Source organism: Ochotona princeps, chromosome 12 (assembly GCF_030435755.1).
Source record: "Ochotona princeps isolate mOchPri1 chromosome 12, mOchPri1.hap1, whole genome shotgun sequence".
NCBI lineage: Eukaryota > Metazoa > Chordata > Mammalia > Lagomorpha > Ochotonidae > Ochotona > Ochotona princeps.
Window position 1 is genome coordinate 65,354,294 of NC_080843.1, and position 19,308 is coordinate 65,373,601.

General features: G+C 47.8%; 1 protein-coding gene across 3 annotated transcripts in view; it reads left to right on the forward strand.

The window, feature by feature from the left end:
- Positions 1 to 19,308, forward strand: part of SPATA13 (spermatogenesis associated 13) — a 144,471-nt gene that overhangs the window by 73,861 nt on the left and 51,302 nt on the right. For 2 of the 3 annotated variants that reach the window (XM_004577578.2, XM_058670972.1), the window contains 2 exons: positions 16,727 to 17,092; positions 18,738 to 18,882. In XM_004577578.2, the coding sequence (XP_004577635.2) occupies positions 16,727 to 17,092; positions 18,738 to 18,882 (511 nt within the window). Of the gene's footprint in view, positions 1 to 13,347; positions 13,515 to 16,726; positions 17,093 to 18,737; positions 18,883 to 19,308 lie in introns of those variants that run through there. The other variant, XM_058670971.1, reaches the window with a different exon arrangement.

Consider the following 19,308-nt stretch of genomic DNA (forward strand, 5'->3'; position numbering starts at 1 on the left):
TTGGGAAGTCCAGACCAGCAGGGTGGTAGATCCCTGAAGAGCCTTTGCTCAGAGGCCTGGGCAGCAGAAATGGGACATGATCACTCTGAAGCTAGGCTCTTCCGGAATTCTCAAGAATGTTCGTGAATGTTCCAGAAGGTTCTTTATGGGGTAAGGGTAAGATCTGACTTTCTTTCAATTATGAGAGCGTTGTATTCCCGAGTGTGTATGTAGTATATGCATGCAAGATTTAGCGTCTGGCTTAGCCTGTCTGTGTGTATGTGTGTGTGTGCACGCTGTTCATGATTCCACATGGTTCCGTTTCTCCCCACAAGGGATCACCAAAGAGAGAAAGCAGTACAAACAGTGACACTGAAATGCAGCACACGTGTTGCTGATTCTACACATTTGCCTCAAGGTGTTTATTACGTTTTAAAGTTGTCTCCATTTCCTTGAAACGATCATAAGTGGATCAGTGTAAATGTCAAGGAAATGAAATGTAAGTGTCATGATGATTTCCTACAGTTTGCACCTTATGTGTTGGGGCTCATCGGTGTTGCTTGCAGAGAAGTGCAGCCCGCAGCCTTTTCCTGTAGGTCTGAGAAACACAGTGCAAACGATAAAGCCAACAAGAAACACTTTTTGCAAAATGCAAGAATTCTAGACACCATGGATTCTCACAGTTTCCTCTGTTTTATGTGGCATTATACAAGATTGGATTTCAGTCTCTTGTATTTTAATATGCAGTTTGTTATTCTTTATTTAGTTCCTTGATAGTATGGTTCTGCCTTAAAGCAAATTCCAGCTGTTTTTATTATTGCGTGTAAAAGGTTGAAATGCTAAGGGGTCATTTATATGTGCAAGGAGACATGACATTTAAAATGCATGGCTTCCAATTTTTTTTTTTTTTTGCAAAAACTAACTATCTTAATTGCATTTTCTGTAGGCTTTTTGAAGCACCTCACATGATAGTTCATTTTCAATAAGGGAGAATATTTTTTATTTGGAACCATTTGTTTTTAGCATGCGTCCCTAAAGTGACAAAATAATCTTTGAAAAATCATAAGCAGTTTAAGACTCAGTATTACTGACAACTTTTATGTTGTCTTGAAGTCTTTTGTCACTTTTACGTATCAAGTCCGTTCTACGTCTGCCACCTAGTGGCGAGCTTTGTTCAAACAACGTGTTAGCTGAAAAGGCAGTTAGTTGAAAAACGCGGTTTACTCATTGGTCGTCCTGCGTGTTCCCAGTAGAGATACAAGCATGGCAGTTTAGAGTCCTGTTGCTAGTTTCCGAGTGGGACTTTGCCCTTCACTCGTGCAGTGGATGGCTCTTTTATTTAATTAATTTAACTATTTACATTTCATTGAACTATTTTGACTATTTAACTATCTTCCATCTGCTAGTTCTCCCTCCACGTGCCTACAGTAGTCTGGGTTGGGTCTGGCTGAAGCCAGGAATCCCAGGCTCCACCCAGGTCTCCCATGTGGGTAGCAAGACCAAGCACTTGGCTATGACCTGCCTGCTTGGGTGCGCAGCACCAGGAAGCTGGGATCAGAAGCAGAGCTGGGACTAGAACTCACATACTCTTGTTGGGATACAGGTGCTCCCAGCAGCATCTTGACTGCTGTGTCCAATGTCCACCCTCAATAGCTCTTCTAAATGACAAGAAGCAGCTATGGTGCCCAGATTGTGACATAGTGAGTGAAGCTGCTGCCTGCCACCCCAGCATCCACTTCCCATCCACCTCCCTGCTGATGGCCTGGGAAGCGATGGAGAGCAGCCCATTTGCTTGGACCCCAGCCACCCGCATGGAAGACTCCTGGCTGCTGACCTATCCCCCAGCCATTTCAGCCACCTGGCCAGTGAGCCAATGGATGCAAGAGCCTTACTCTGCAACTCTGTCTTTCAGATACAAAAATGAATCTTTAAAACAGAAACAGTTCTATCCCTTTCCAGGGAACCTTGGTGAGCTGTCGTCTTTACATATTTCTAGTTTGATTGGCCTTGACTGTGACTTTAAATTGTTGCTAATGTTGGCAAACTTGGCAATAGCTTTAATTTCCCATGACCTTGACCTTCTCAAGGGTGAAATGTGAAATCTCTTTATCCGCCTCAGAGGGTTGTAAGAACCATGAAGTTATGCATGTTGAGCTCTTAACCTAGCATTCTAACACGGCTGCCACTTCCCACTTACATCATCTTTCCATCCTTGATTGACCAGACTTCTTAAGACATGAATGAGTTAAGCCCAGTTTTATTTTTCTTCCAAAACTCTTTTTTTCGGATGGAATACTATATGGTAGTCTTGAGGACATGGAGTTTTTCAATTTGATTGTTATCCCATTTGTTTTTAACAATGTATGAAGAGTTGTCGTGTAATGAGGCATTGAAGTGACCATGCAGTAATGGGCCATGCCAACCGTGTTGAACCTCTAGCAGCTGTCTGTGCTAAGACACACAGCAATGCCAGCGTGCAAATGGGAGTCTGGACGTGTCTAAGCCACGGGGGAGGCGGGGCGGATGCGTTGAACGCCACACGGGAGGCAAAAGCAAAACGCTGTGGATTTCAGAGGAGCTGCAGTTCTCATCCAAGCATCGGCCACATCAGGGCAACTGAATCTGATTGGAAGAAGTTGGATATCTACAGGTAGTTATGAATGGGACAGTGGGACCCCTCAGTAGGATGCAGGAGTTTGGGCAGTGTTGTAGAGATGCTTTGCAATCAGACAGAAAAGGAGGTAAAATCATTTCACTTGATTTAGGGTAATAACCCCAGGTAAGGTGGAACTATTTGGGGTTGGCATTGTGATAGAGTGGGTAGTCGCCAGCTGGGAGCCCAACACAATGGTATAGTAGGCTAATCATCTGTCTGTGGCATCAGCATTTATTATGGGTGCTGGTTCTGATCCCGGCTACTCCACTTCCCATCCAGCTCCCTGCTTGTAGCCTGGGAAAGCAGTCGAGGACGGCCCAAAGCCTTGGATCCCAGCACCCTCATGGGAGACCCAGAAGAAGCTCCTGGCTCCTGGCTTCGGATCGGTTTAGCTCTAGCTATTACAGCTTTTGGGTAGTGAATTAGCAGATGGAAGATTTTTCTCTGTCTTTCCCTTTCTTTGTAACTCTAACTTTGAAGTTTAAAATTTTTTTTTTAATCTTAAAAATGATAAAATGAAGTCACCACCTGATTTCAGCATCCTAGATGGGCGCTGCTTCGTGTCTAGGTTACTCTGCTTCTGACCCGACTCCTTGGTTCCTGGGAAAGCAGTGGGACATAGCGCAGGTGCTGGGGCCCCTGGACTCACTTGGGAGACCCAGCTGAGGCTCCTGTTTCCTGGTTTTGGTCTGGCCCAGCCTCAATCATTATAGCCATTTGGGGAATTAGCCAGTGGATAGAAGATCTCTCCCTTCTGTCTTTCCATCTCTTCCTGTTTCTCTGTAACTCTTTCAAATAAGCAAATATTGTTTTAAAAAGTGAGGCGATGAAGCTCTGAACTGTAAGGGTAGAGGTAGGGAGGCCGTACGAGTGGGCAGCACTGAATGTCCAGCCACGTGCAACTAACAGTCACGCCATTGTCCACACCTGCTGTGTGCCAGACATAGAGAAAATGAAGGGTTAAATGAGAGAGCACCAGCCATCCCTCCCCCTCGTGGGTTCATAGTCTAATTGGTAGACTGGCATGCATCCAGGCGGTTTGCGCTCTGAGATAAGTGCCACTCCTGAGAACACGCAGTGCCATGGGAGTACCACGCAGGGATTAGTAACTGCAGGTGAAAAGCAACAAGAGCTAGAGGGGGCAGAGAGGGAGCGGATCTAGCGGAGTGGAGCCGGGGACCCCGGGGTGGCCGCGAGTGGCACGGCCTTCGGGCAGGAGGCAGGCACTGCAGCTTGGCTGCTCAGTAGTTCTCCACCTCTCCTACAACTCCTTCTGCACTCCTGCAAATGACGCTGCTAAGTCCTTGCCGCGTAGAGTGCTGGTGGAGAGTAGATACAGTGAGGGCCCAGTGTGGTGGCACAGCGGTTAAGCCTGCCCTCCACATTGCAGTGCCCAAGTTCAAGTTCCACTGTTGCGTCCAAGCCAGCTCCCTGCTCACGTGCCCCTGGAGGTAGCAATGATGGCTCAGCTCCTTGTCTGCCACTCACGTGGCACACCGAGGTGGAGCTCCTGGCTCGGGGTTTCTGATTGCTTTGGCCAGTTGGAAAGTGAACCAGTGGATGTAAGATCTGTTACTCTGTCCCTCTCCCATCCGCACACACCTCTCTCTGTTTCTCTCTCAAATAAAAATGAGTAGATCCACTGTTTTGCTGTATGTCTTCCGTTCTCCGGAATCAGACAGCACTGCTGGCATTCTGAGAATGTGGACATCTGCCTGAAGGGGCACACTGTTCCCAGGAAGGGGCCTGGAGGAAAGTGCAGAGACATCAGTCCCATCCTTGGAGAGCAAAAGCAAGAGGCTCTGCATTGACAAGTGGGGAAATGGAAAGGAACTGGCAGTCGTGCGCCCCGTCTGTGGTCAGGGACCACACACCGTCCAGGGGGCTGCACGAGGCTGCCAGTGCAATGAGGGCTCTCTGTGGTCACTTTCTTGTCAATGGGGTTGACCAGAGAATGGATCTCAGGTTGAAATTTGAAATGGCTTGGGTGAAAAGTATATCCCAGGGCCCGGAGCAATGGTTCAGCTGGCTAGTCCTCCCCCTGCAAGTGTCGGGATCCCATATGGGCACTGGCTCCACTGTCCAGCTCCCTGCCCATGGCCTGGGAAAGCAGCGGAGCATGGCCAAATCCTTGGGACCCTGCATGCATGTGGGAGACCTGGAAGTAGATCCTGGCTGCTGCCCTCAGATTAGCTCAGACGTAACCAGCAGATGGAAGATCTTTCTCTGTGTCTCTCCTTCTCTCTGTAAATCTGCCTTTCCAATAAAAATGAGTAAACCTTAAAAAAAAAAATGAAGGAATAAAAGTACATCCCACAATTTGGATAAGGCCAGGTATTGGTTGTTGAGCATCTCAACCCCAGGAATATTAATGAGCCCTCCAAGGAAATGACTTTGACCTAGTTTCAAATTCAACCGCTTTGATTCAGTATATCAAGTATATCAGAAAATGCTGGGGTGGTATTTGTGTCCCTGAAAAAGGAACAGTTGAGCAGGCTGATTGAATGAGATCTAGAAGTTGTTCTGGCTACAGAAACAAGATTATGACAGGCACAGTGGTATAGCAGGCCAATCCTCCAGCTGCAGGGCAGGCATCCCATAGACCCATCAGGTCTAAGTGCAGCTACTCCACTTTTTTAAAACTTTTTTTTTTAAAGATTTTATTATTATTACAAAGTCAGATATACAGAGAGGAGGAGAGACAGACAGGAAGATCTTCCATCCGATGTTTCACTCCCCAAGTGAGCCGCAACGGGCTGGTACGCGCCGATCCGAAGCCGGGAACCAGGAACCTCTTCCAGGTCTCCCACGTGGGTGCAGGGTCCCAAGGCTTTGGGCCGTCCTCGACTGCTTTCCCAGGCCACAAGCAGGGAGCTGGATGGGAAGTGGAGCTGCCGGGATTAGAACCGGCGCCCATATGGGATCCCGGGGCTTTCAAGGCGAGGACTTTAGCCGCTAGGCCACGCTGCCGGGCCCCTTAAAACTTTATTTTTATTTATTTACTTCTTGTTTATTTTTATTGGAAAGGCACTGGCTGCTCCGCTTGTGACCCATCCTTACTGATGCGCAGGAAAGCATTGGAGGATGTCCTAGGCCTTGGGCCCCTGCACCAACGTGAGAGACGCGTAAGAAGCTCCTGGCTCCCAGCTTCAGACTAGCCCAGCTCTGGTTATTGTGGCCATTTTGGAGGGTGAACCAGCGGATGGAAGAGTTCTCTCTCGGTCTTTCCCTCTCTGTGACTCTGACTTCCAAGTTAGAGAAAAATGCATACATCTTAAAAAAAAAATTCAGTTATACCTTGTGGTATTTTAATAATGCAAAAATGTATTGATTAGACACTTATAAAAAAAATCAAATAAACACAATGACACATCCAACCTGCAGCCCCAAGGTGGCAGGCAAGGGTCCTTGGAGTGACTGCTGTTCTTTGGGATTGCAGCATGCTGACTCTAACTCTGTTGGAGTTGCGTGGCAGGAGGACTGGGTGATAAGGTTGGTCTGATAGGTCAGGCTGTGATTAGGCAGAGTCTACGTTGGGCCTGTGGGTTTGGACTTTGCCCTGCAGACAGTGGGAGCCAAAGACTGTGTTGCAGCAGGAACTGCCATGGCTGAGGTCGGCCATTGCGAGGCTGGGGTGGGATGGCCACTGGAGAGACATGTCCCTCAGTCCTTGTGCCCAGGGGTTGGAGATGTGTGCTCAGGCTGTGAAAATGGAGGGAGAGGGTTCCGCAATTATTGAATATTTCATTTAAAGATTTTTTTGTTTGTGATTTTGCATTTATGGGAGGGGCAGAGTGAGCCCGTACCCAGGGGGCCACAGTTCCAGATGAGCACAGCAGCAGGTGCCCGACCAAGGCCAGGGTCTCAATCTGAGTCTCCTATGGGTGTGCAAGGACCCAGCCGCTTCAGCCATTGCCTGCCTCCTCCCAAGGTAATGGGAATTATTTTTTTTAAAGATTTATTTATTTTTATTGGAAAGGCAGATATACAGAGAGAGAAGGAGACAGAGAGAAAGATCTTTGTCCGCTGATTCACTCCCCAAGTGGCAATAACGACTGGAGCTGAGCCAATCTGAAGCCAGGAGCCAGGAGACTGCTCCAGGTCTTCCACTCGGATGCAGGGTCCCAAGACCTTGGACCATCTTTGACTGCTTTCCCAGGCCACAGGCAGGGAGCTGGATTGGAAGCAGGACCGCTGGGTTTAGAACCAGCGTCCATATGGGATCCCAGCACGTGCAAGGTGAGGACTTTAGCTGCTAGGCTATCACATCAGGCCCAAATGGGGAGTTCTAAATTTGTGTTTGGATGTTGGTGGGAGAAAGAGATGAAATATGATGGAAGATTGGAAGATCTTTTGCAGTGGCATATCAATAAGCAAACAAGCCACCAACAGGTTTTCCAGGAGAGAAAAAGGGGAGGATTCATGAATATTCATTCATTCATTCACTCCTTCATTTATTTGAGAGGCAGAGTTTATGGTGAGAGGCAGAGACAGAGAGCAATCTTTCATCTGCTGGTTCACTCCTCAAAGTAGCCACAGTGGCCGGGGCTGGCCGCAATCCTGGGAGCCTAGGGTTCCATCGGAGGTCCCCAAGAGCGTGGCAGGGGCCCAAGCACTGGGGCCGTCTTCACTGCTTTCTCGGGCCCATCAGCAGAGAGCTGGATTGGAAATGGAGCAGCCAGGACTCCAGTGGGCATTCATATGGGATGCTGGCATGGCAGGCTGTGCCACAACACTGACCCTGGGGCTAAGGCTGGGGAGAAGGATTCTTGCAATACCAAAGGCCTCAAGATCCAAAGTAAAACTTCCCTCTAGCTTGTAGTACTGGAATATTCCCGCTGGTAAACAGAGGCTAACATCAAACCTACTTTGAGTTTGAATGGATTATGGAGTTTTACAGTGGTGATAGATGATAGTTCATAAATAATGAAAGCTCGAGGTGCTTATGAATCAGATCCACAACACAATTTAGACTATGAGTTATTGAGGCATCATTCTTTTTTACTCAACAGACAAAGAGCTTCCACCTGCAGGTCACTCCCCAAATGCTCACAGTAGCCAGGACTGAGACCAGGAGCCCGGAACTCAAACACAGTCTCCCGCATGTGGGAAGGGACCCAACCGTTTTATGCGTCAGCTGCTGTGTCCCAGGGTGCACATTAGCAGGATGCTGGATTGGAAGCAGAGGAGCAGGGGCATACACCCAGAACTTCACCATGGGCGCAGGAGTCACAAGTGGTGACTTAACCATTATGCCGAATACCCATCCCTGTACATTACTCATGAGGTTGCCTGTTGGCCAGAGTGAGATATGAAGCATTCTGGAGTATAGAAATGATCCACAGACAGAAGATGATGTGTGTGGTTGGAAATAAAGGCAGTGATCCCCAGAAAGTTTGCCCAAGATTTTCACAGCGGTCTAAGAGGTATAAATTTCACAACGAATCCATCCATTGTAAATACACTACTTAATTCATTTTAGGAATATGCCAAGGACAACAATTCTGTCACCGTAAACAGGCCCCTGCTCCCATCCAAGACCAGGCAACTGCTGATCTGCCTGATGCCTCCATCCTTTTGGTTAAGTAAATGATGAGGAGCCTGAGTAAATTCATGATGTACAGGTGTTACTGCTGATGTTAAAGCATTTCACCACCAGGGAAGGAAACCTCCTGTCCATTTGCAATCCCTTCCTGTTTTCAGTCCCAGCCCCGGGTCTACTTTTTGTGTCTATAGAGTTTACCTTTCGGACATTTCATGGAGACAGAATCATGCCTGTTGTGTTCCCTGAGCCTGTTGTTTCCAAGGTTCAGAATGTGTCGTCACTGCTTCATTCCCTTCCCTGGCTGAATACTGTCTTGTATAGGTAGACTGCATTTTGCTTATCCATTCAATTGATGGATGCTGAGTTTGCATCTTTGGGTTGTTAGGAATAATAGTTCAGTCCTTGAGAAGCTATATGATTCATTTATCTCAGGTAGATAACCTTGGAATAGAATTGCTGGGTCATGTGATAACTGGCTTTTGTTTTTGTTTGTTTGAGTTATCCAAAAATTATTTTCTGGGGCTGATGCAATGGCTGAAGCGACTAATCCTCTGCCTACACATGCCAACATCCCATATAAGTGCAGGTGTGTGTCCTGGAAACTCCACTTCAAATCCAGCTCCCTGCTTGTGACCTGGGAAAGCAATAGAGGATGGTCCAAATTCTTGGGACCCAGCACCCACATGAGAGACCCTAAGAAAAAGCTCCTGGCTCATGGCTTCAAATTGGCTCATCTCTGACCATTGCAGCCATTTGGGGAGTACACCGGTGGATGGGAGATCTTTCTCTCTGTTCTGTAAATCTCTATACATCTGCCTTTCCAATAAAAATAAATTAATTTAAAAAATTAGTTTCCTGAATGACTGTACTTTCTCTTAGATTCTCCCCTGCAGGGTCTATGGATTCCGTCTCCACATCCTTTCCTTTAATTAGCACTAGCAATGTTCTGGACTTCAGTCCTTCATGATGTATTGTCGTGTTTTATTTGGGTCTTGGTTTGCCTTTCCTTAATGACTACTGAAGTTGAGTATCTTTTCAAGTGCTTCTTAGTAACGCGCCTATCTTACTTGGTGAAGTGTCTGTTCAAATTTTTGACTCATGATTTTGTTGCATCCTTTTCTCTTCTTAGGAAATTTGGAGTTCCTTATTCTATTGTGGTTGTAGATTCTTTATCATCCTTGTAATATGCCAGGATCCCCAGAGGAACTGAACCAATAAACAGACAGACAGGTAGATGCAAGGCTAGCTGAGATTTGGTATAAGAATTGGGTGATGCAATCATGGAGGCTACACGTCATGATCTGCCACCTGCCAGCTGTACACCCAGAAGAGCCAGTGTGAGTCTAAGGGTGTGAGAAAGTCATGGGGGAGTGGAACGCAGGTGGAAGTACTGGAGACCGCTGGCCTGGAACTAGGAGCTGGGTATTCCCAATCTTGGGACAAGGCCAAGGTCCCAGCTGCAGAGGAGGGAATTCCCACTTCCTGTGTCTCTTGTTCTCTCTGTGCCTTCCTGGGTTGGGTGTCGCCTCTCTGCCCTCACTTGGGACATAGGACATCTTTCCTCGGGACACAGATTCCTGTGCAAGTCTCTTCCAGAAAGAGCTGTCACGCACAGCAACACTTCTGGAGGGATCCCTCTGGCCAACTGGGCCAACATGGATTTCACCATCGCCCATTCTTGGCCTCACAGGCTGGCTGGGCTTTTTGTTTTTCTGAATAATGGATTTCAAGGAACATAAGTTTCCAGTGTTGTTGAAAATCCAGTCACCAGTTCTGTGTGTGTTTGGTGTTGGAGCTGAGATATCTTTGCCCACCCCAAGGTCACAGCAATTTTCTCCTAAGGTTTTATTTTAGAAGTTTTAGGATTTTGGGCTCTTATTTTAAGATGTTCCATTTATAGTGATCTTTAATAATACGTGAGAGTTAATTTTGTTGTTGTTTTCCATGTAGACTTCTTTTGTTGGACTGCTCATGGTTTTTATGCCACGGAAAGTGAAAGTCGTCTGCTACTCGGCTAAGCTCTCAGTCATTCTCTGTGGCAAGGAAGTTCTAGAAGTTCAATCACAAAATCGCAATTATTGTGACCAAGATCATTTTCAGATGCTATTTATGCTTTAATTTGTACCTTTCTTCTGAGTTTAGCCTTTTGTTACACTCTGCCATGACCATCTGTGTTTTTATAAGATGCCCTGGGGGAGACGTGCAGTAGCTTTTTTCCCTTCTTGGAGTACTTTCTTGTGCAGTGAGAAGAGGGTTACAGTTGGTTATCGTATTCTCAGGTACCGAATCTTTTTGGTTTGACAAAGCATAGATTAAAACTATGTGGTTAAAAATTACATCTGTACTGAATATGTTGATTTTTTTTCTTGTCATGAAAAAACATGCGTACAGTCTAACACATGTTTATATAGCGATGGCATCACATTAGGATTATAAGTAATCTGATTTAAAGCAAATGGATATGATTAGGGCTTATGAAAATACTGCATCGTTTTATGTTAGCAGCTTGAATTAAGAAAATAAGGCTATCGTCCAGGTCCTGGAACTTTTGTATAAGTTTTAGGTTTTTTTCTGGGGTTTTTATGCCTTTGTTTTGTTTGTTTCTCCCTGCAGGAGAAAAACTACTAAAGAGGAAAAGAATCTCTTTCAGGACTCTTAAATCATAAAAATTCAGATCATGAGTGTAAATATGAAAGTAGCTTTTTACTTGAACAACGGAATAATGTTCTGACTTTTGAAAATGAATTTCCACTTGCTTTGAAAACAGCAAGTGCTCATGACTACTGAGCAATGCTTCTTCTCCAGTGGAAAGTTTTACAGTATTTCTGAATGGGTAGGCAACATTTGACAAGTCATGGGATTCTGTAAGCGTGAAAACAACCTCTGGGATGGTTTCAAAACTTGTAAACTTTAAAAGAAAGTTAAACATACACATAGATTTCTACCTTTCCAATAGCTCATTTCTAGAATAGCTTTTCACTGGTGAAATGTCTCTAAATAGGGGAAGACAGAAGCACAAGCCTGTGTGCCAGCTTGCGTGAAAATCACCGTGCAAGGTTTGGGCCCTGGATGCAGCAGGGAGGTCACTCAGTTGGGAGATGCACATCCCATAGCTCTTTGTGTCTTGGCTCCCAAATTGCACTTGCTGCTAATGTGCGCCTTTAGCAGGGGATGGTTTTAGTTATGTTTCTGCTACCCACACGCGAAACCTGGGTGATGTAAACTGGTCCTGGCTTTGGGAATATGGTAGGCATTTGGAAAGTGAATGGGTATTCTCTCATTGCCAATCATTTATTATCAGCTATAAATTGTATACCATGTCGTATTAATGCTCTGTATATTGAGCTGTCTAAGTTTATGAGGAGTGAATGTCGTAGCACAGAGGGTAAGGCTGCCGCTCGGGACATGTCCTGTGTCCGTGTGACAGTTGGAGTCCTAGCTACTCTGCTTCCCATCCTGCCCGCTGTTCATGAGCAGCGGCCATGGCTAAGGCGCTTGGGTCCCTGCTGCCACCCATGTGGAAGGACTAGATGGATGGATAGCTAGATGGATAGCTCCTGCTGTTACAGCCATCTGGGAAACGAATCAGCAGACAGAAGATCTCTCTCTGTCTCTCACAGAGAGAGAATACGTTTTGAAGAAAATAAAGTTCATGATATAACTAGAAAAAATATAGAACTGATATCATAGGATATTCACTAACATCCTGTCATTTTTTTTCTGGAAAAATAAATGGCGCAGAGAGTTAAGCCTTGGTTTCTAGCACCAAGGTGGCGGGAGCAGGTGTGTGGCACAGGGGATGAAGGACAGGCATCCCTGAGGTCCTAATTCATTTCACACATTTAAAGATGTGACTCTGAGAAGATATCTGTAGGTTTTACCTGACTGCCCTGAGCACCCTTATGCCACTTGCTGGCCTCTCCTCCACACAGCTCCCCTTCGCTATCTTCTGCAGGAATGCCACAAGGTTCTGTCTGCCTTCTGCACACATGTATGCCAAAGAATATACCTGGCAACAGAAAGGGCGGGAGTTTTAAAATCAGGCAGGTGGAGAAGCCTCTCCCCTTTCTGGTTCCGTGTAAGGGAGCAAGCCGTTTATGTTTATTTTAGCTGCAGTGTTTCTATCAGCTGGAGTGCTTGCCTCCTGGGGCGATAGTGAAGGTTAAGCGAGGTAATGTACACCTTGTAAGCATGCTGCGAGTGTTCAGAAATCACTGCTCTCCTTGCTATTCTTGTCGCAGCCCTCTCCGCATTCATGGTCCAATGGGTTCCCGCCCTTCCCTTTCTGTAACTGCTCCTGAAACCTTACAGGATCTAGGACCCTGGAGCTTTGGGACGGTCAGGGCGGGCAGCTAATTAATATACATCTTCAGAAATCCCAAGGTCTTTCTGAGTCATTTCCCAGGGCTGTTGCTCAGGACACTCCGTGTTTGGTTCCCTCGTGGGTCTCGAGGGCAGCAGTGTCAGTCAGATCCAGGTGTCCGTGGGGGCTTCACGGGAGGATCTTCCATCTGTTCCAGCTGCAGGTGGCTGCCGGCCGCCCCCTTGTCCCTGGGCTCTGCTCCTCTGCTTTCCTGGCTTTCTTGCTTTTGTGCTGGTCTGTGTCTACTTCTCTCAATGTACAAGGACCCCAGCTATTGAATTAGGGACCACCTGATCCAGGGTGACTTCATATTCACCTGATTACAACTGCAAAGATCCAGTCTCCAAATAAAACCATACTCATGGGTGCCCCAGGTAAAGATTTCCTCCTGTTTTTACCAGTGAACACAATTTACCCCATTTACACTTGTGTTTTGTTCCTGCATACGGACTGTAGGTCAGGCTTCTGAGTGCATAGATGGGAAATCAAATTATTTATAGGAACTTTTTTCTTTTCTTCCTCCTTGGGTAAATGATCTGCTTTTCTATGTTTTGTTTTGCTTTTAAATGGCTTGAAGGGTCTAACCGGGGTTGTCGAGTCTCTCCTGGCTCACTATTTTTATAAAATGAACAAAGAAATCACCTAGAGGAAGAAAATTGGCCATACTGACCAGGGAAAGTGCCCGAACATACCCAGAAAAGCAAGAGTTAAAGGAACCAGTGACTCCACCAAAAAGTCTATTTACAGACGTTTATGACTTGGGTGTGAATTAGCCACTGAAGTTCCCAGAGCCCAGAGTGGCTGAAGCCAAGATTGCTGGATTGGACGAGGCTGGGGCCCCGGGATGGCCACGCAGGGCCCTGGCTGTGGGGTTTGAAAGGCAGGGGAGACTCCTGAGAGCAATGGACATGGTCCACTGCCTGTTCCTGCAGTGTGTCTGTGGGGCGCCGCTGCCCGTGGCCGAGTCCCAGGTAGGTTCTCCACTGGGTGGAGGCTGACTGTGTGTGTATGGGGGGCGGTGTTTGAAGGTCAAGAGAACCACAGACAGCAGTTTAACTTTTCGCCCCAAAACCTTAGTCTCAGGATATCCGTTCAGGTTTATTTGATAAGCGGGAGTAGCTGAATCTTTAAGGGTCCCCCGCCCCCACCCCCTCCTGCCTTTTCCCTCTCTCTCCGCTTTCACAAGGAATGAAATGGACATTTCAGCTCTCAGGATTGCCCTGTCAAGTGAGTTTTGTAATCCCTAGGTCTTTCAGGGCGCTTTATGGAAGGTGTTTTCTCCTTGCCTGTCCTTGGCAGGACTCTGTAAACACGGAACCTGGAGGTTTTGGCAGGTGTTCCGGGGCAGGAGCAGTCGCTGATGCTGAGGCCTGATGTGTTGCAGGACTGGTTCCCAGCTTCGTCCCCAGCTCTGTGTGGCTTCTCTCGGGGGGGGGGGGGGGGGGGGGCATACCTACCTTACCCAGCCTGGGTCGCCTCTGGGGTACTTCTGCATTTCAACATCAGCCAGTAGGGGGAGGGGGAGGCAAGCTACAGGTCATATAATGGCAAAAAGGAAAAAGGAATGAAAAGCAAATTACTGTGTCTAAGTTTGTGAGCAGTTCGACTCCCCTTTGCTTGTCATTTTGCTGCACTTGTTCTAGCATGCTGCTCCTGAACCTTCATGCAGTCTGACTGTAGAAATGGAAATTTTCTCACTGTGTACTCAAGTTGTCTGTGCTATTTGATATAACCGCTTATTTAAGTCATCTGTAATAATCTGTTTCTCAGGTAGTGTAGAAAATATTATGTTTTCTGTGATTTGCTATTTTACCATGGTGGTACAGTTCTTGGGGAGCTGTGAATTAAACTGAAAAATAACAGATTAGCAAAAGAAAAGATAGGTTTGTGAGTGTGTGTGTGTGTGTGTGTGAGAGAGAGAGTGTGTGTTTATGGTGTGTGTGTGTGTCCATAGGCAGTGTGACTCGAAACAGAATTTGAGGGTTCTTAGTGGAAGGGACAGCGGAGAAGGGAATTTAGAACTTTAAGGGAGGTGAATGAATGAGCCTTAGGGGAGAAAGTGAAGGTGAGGTAGTTTTGCCACAGTGTTCCCCGAGGGCCCCTCCTCTCCTCCTGGCCTCAGGAAACTCCCAGGAGAGGATTCAGGGTGGTGGAGTTCTTGGAAGGCCCAGCTTCCAGGCTGATAGCAGAGTTCAGAGGGTGTGCGGAGAAAGCTGTGTTCTCAACTGCTTCAGTTCAAAAGAATCTGCGTATCACAGAGACATACTGCAGGCTCCTTCAGGCCCTAGCAATCAGTAGATAAGATGGCAGGGTGAGTGGAGATTTCTGGGGCCCCCCAGGGTTTATGTGTGTGCTGCGGGCAGCTCTCAACTGCCACCAGCAGGCCAGCTGTCTCCAATCGCTGTCACCAGCAACTGGCTGTGTCTCCCTAGACAAGTTAGCTCGTTTCTTCAGGACGTTATTTTCTTAGTTTGAAAAATGAGTGGATTGGAGCAGAGTGTCTAAATCTCTCCTGCTTCCTTGTGTCTTTATCAGCTTTTATCCTGTTCCTTAGTGTCCACGGGGATTGGTTCTAGGGTCCGCGGGGATACCAGTCCTCGGTTACTCAAGTCCCTCATGTAAACTTACACACAGTATACGCCTTACATCACCTCTGGATTACTTATGCTACCTAGTCCTGTGTAAGTAGTTGGCTTTTTATATTGGTTGGAGAAATAAAGACAAGAAAACAGTCTATGTTCAATACAATTATTTTTTCCACATATCTTCCAATTTTTATTTAATTTACTTTGATGTGCCTTTGTTGATCCATCTGAGTTCTCTGGATAGCTTTGATCCACGCATGCAGAACTCGTGCATGTGGAACGCTGGCTTAGGGAATGGTTGAACACATCGGACTGGAAATCAGAAAGCTGAGTTGCAGATTTTGTTATGGACAGGAGGTGTGGCTTCTCGGGCCTTGGCCATTTAGTTTTTTCACGCCCAGCCAGGGCCACCTGCAGGTGCCCTTCCTGCCTGTCCCGCCGCTGTACACATTCTGTCTCTATGGTTATCCTGATTGTCCTTCCTGTACCTGTGGCCTGACAACTTTTTGTTTTGTTTGTTTATATTGTTAAATCATGAATGAGGGGAGGAATTGCAACTACCCAGACTGCCTCGCTGGCGCCTTGCTGTGCCCGTGACGGCCTCTGGTGCCACGGCTGTCTGTACTTTCCTGTGGGAACTGAGAACTCAAGCTGGGGCTCCCACAAGGATGGCAGGAACCCAGCCCCGGCTCCCCTGGCCCAGTCTTTTGAAGGTGGAAATGAACCCCAGTTATCATACCTTTGCTGTGATTGCACTGTATTCCGACAAGCCTGTTCCCACACTGAACAGTCACAGAACCAAGGCACAGGATATAAGCCATTTGCCTGGGGTTACAGAGCTAGCTTAGGGCTCTGATGCACAAGTTTGCCCCATTCTAAGCCTCAGGATCGGCCAGTGCATCGTGTTGCCTCTGAGATTATTTGAAAAAACGAGACAATTTGGCTCGTGTAGGATCATCATACACTCTTGGGCTGTGGGACTGTTCGGTGCAAAATCTGGGACCCAGAGAGGTGAGCTACGCCTTGCCCATGCTCACGCAGCCAGTGGGAAGCCCGATCTGTCTGAAAACTAGCCCATTGCTCAGCCCCATCACATTGCTGCTACAAGGCTCAAGCCCCAGGTCCCAGCCTCGCATTGTTGGGTCTGACAGCCCTGGACTTAATCTGCTTAAGGTACCTTCTATTTTTAAGCTGTACACAGTACTGAAAGGAGACACCTCGGTGCAGCGATGGATAGCATTACACGTTGATTCCTTCTTCTGGCAGGCCTGCTGGCCCTGCAAGCTTTGGTTATGCAGTTGGAGACGCTCCCCGTAGTTGCAAGCTCATTTGATTAACTCACTTACTTTCCCATCATCGTTTATTGACGCTCATCATCATCACTCGTCAGTTGCCATAATTTAAGTTAGGATTTTAACTCAGACCGAAATGGTTATGTTGGTCCACTATGTTGTTTGTGCCTTGGCTTTCTATTACACAAATAACTGTTGTAAATAAAAAAGTAAATCGAGAAAGCCAAGGAGGGGGATGGGGGCTCTGTGCTTTGCTGATAGCTTCCTGGATATTGGAGCTCACCTAACTTGTTCGCCTTTGAAAAGGTTGTTACTGATGACAGCTGGAGGCGAGGTTCATCCCAGGATGAGGAAAAGCCGGACGCTCAGAGAGTCCCCCGGCGGCGCTGGGGCTCCGGGAGGCGCTCCCGGCCGCGGCCGCTCTCCGACTACGGCCAGCTGGCCAGCCGAAGCTCGTCCATCCCTGAAGACGCGATCGCTGTGAGTCCCCAGGGTGAGGACTGTGTGGACGGGGACGGCCCAGCCAGCATGACCTCCTCCAGGCCTGCAGACCAGAGCGCTCCGGCAGCCCACGCCAAGGGAGCCCGGAGAAGGCGCCCCATTTCCGTGATAGGAGGGGTCAGCTTCTATGGGAACAACCAGACGGAGGAAATCGAGAATCTTCTCACACAAGTAAGACCTGGTGCGCTCCCACCAGCGAGCCCCTGCAGCTTCCTGGGCTTTGTTCTCCCACCGCGCTAAACAGGAAGCTGCGTTTGCTTTCTTCTCCCTTCCTGGAGGATGACGCGCTCACGCTGCTGCTCACAGCCCCTTCTGTCTGACCTGAAACACGTGCCTGCCTGCAGACTAACTCTTCACCGCTGGACCCTTCTTACTAATCTCTCTTGCCTGGGATCTCAAATGGGCGAATCTAGTTTGCTGCTTGTGCCTCAACTCTCGGAGGTCTTAACCTGAGGGAGGTGAGAAGGGTTTCTCTCATGAGCTTCCTGTAAAAAACAAAAAAAAACTTTGAAAAAGAAAGTACTGTCCATCATTGTTAAAATGTGAAGAAAAGGAAAAGTAAGGGGCAAAGGGGTGAAATCAACTAATTTTTTTTTTTACTATGTTTTTGAGTTGCATCTTTGCAGCTGGTTTGATAGTAAACACTTACTATTGATCCCACCCTCGGTATATTTTAGTAGTTCAACAAGGACTTATCAAGTACTCAGCACTTGGAGGAAACACTTAATTTTAAATGGCCTGTCCCAGAGAAGTTTATGCTTGTTTGACAAGGCTAACACCCTGGCCGCAGGCAGGTGTTCACAGAACAGCGTTCGAGAAGTACGTGTGCTCTGTTGAATTTTCCAATCCTGCTGGCTGGTGCTGTACATTCCCTTAGAAGGGGCAGCCTTGTGTGAGCCTGGGACTGCATGCTTCCCTGCTCCCCGTGAGCCCCAACACGATGCCTTGTCCATAGCGAGCGTTCGGCAACTCTCATTCAATTCCACTGCGTTTGGATTTTTAAAGTAAAAGCAGATTAAGTTGAAGACACCATGCAATCTTCAGGAACATTTGAAGATTCTGCTACCTGCTAGGAAATAATTCAGAACTAAAACAAAATGTGATCTAGTGTTATGACACAGTAGAGGGAAGACCTAAAGCACTTCGAAATTACTTCTGTGTGCTGTTCCCTTGTTGAGGGAGTTGGATTTGAAAGTCCTAAGGAAACCCAAAACCAAGTGAACCTGGAAGCTGAGTGCTAGAGATACAGTAATATGGACAATCAGAAGGGCATTATCCACAATCCTGGGGCAGTATGTGAGCAACCAGCTCTTTTGGGTGGAGCTCAGCTGTTGGGCTAGTTTAGGCAAGTAGAAACTGTTCCCCCCACGTGGTGGTGGTGGAGGCTCTGCAGGGGTGGGTGAAATGAGGTTGAGGGTGCACCTGTCAGCCTGGTTGGGGCTTGAGGCTGTGCCCCTGCTTCCTTCCAGAGGCTGCTCCAGGGGGTGGGGGCGGGGAGTGGGCGGGCCTGCCCATCTGACCCTATGTGGGTGTGAGAGCAGTTCCCCTTCCCAAGCTGACCCCTCTTCCTTGGGATGCCGTGCTCTCCCCAAGTGCTGCCTGTTGCTGACAAGCGATGCTGGAGGCACGAGCCGCTGTGTAGATTACCATCGCTAACAGCTGCCCAAGCCTCAGCACGCTTACAGCTCTCGGCAGGATCTGGAGAAACTGTGTCACAACTATGAGTGGCTTCGAGGTGAGAATGCTGCGAGAGTGATGCTTGCAGGAGCTGTGACTTCCTGGCGCCTCCTCACAACCGTTTGCTTTGCTTTTGCAGCCAACAGCCAGGCCGCCGGTGCCCACACACCAGGTGCCGCCCTACAAGGCCGTGTCGGCCCGGCTCCGGCCCTTCGCCTTTTCCCAGAGCACCCCCATCGGGCTGGACCGCGTGGGACGCCGGCGGCAGATGCGAGCGTCCAACAGTGAGTCTCACGGGGCCCTTGCCCTTGCAGAAACTGCAGGAGAGTCTCAGTGGCCATTGCCAGGTAGCATGAGGCACACAGAGGCTCCCACAGCTTTCTGCCTCTTGACAGGCCAAGGGCCGGATTGTGGGAGGAAGGTACCATCAGCTGTCAGGGGTGGGTGCGCTGAGGAGTCTGACAAGTTGGCTGTTCTTGTGTCTACACACCCAACTTCCTGCAGGTGGAGAGCCAAACCTGACCAGAACTCTGAGCTGGCAGTCGCACAGGACTGTTCCTCTTTCTGTTCTAGGCCTCTCTTTCCTCCTGGCAGGCTCGGGCATACTTGGTTAGCGGATGTATTTTCCGGATCTCTGTTTTGCTTTTTGTACATTAAAAACAAAGATTTATTTACTTGAAAATCGAACGAAAGCCAGACCAAGTATCCAC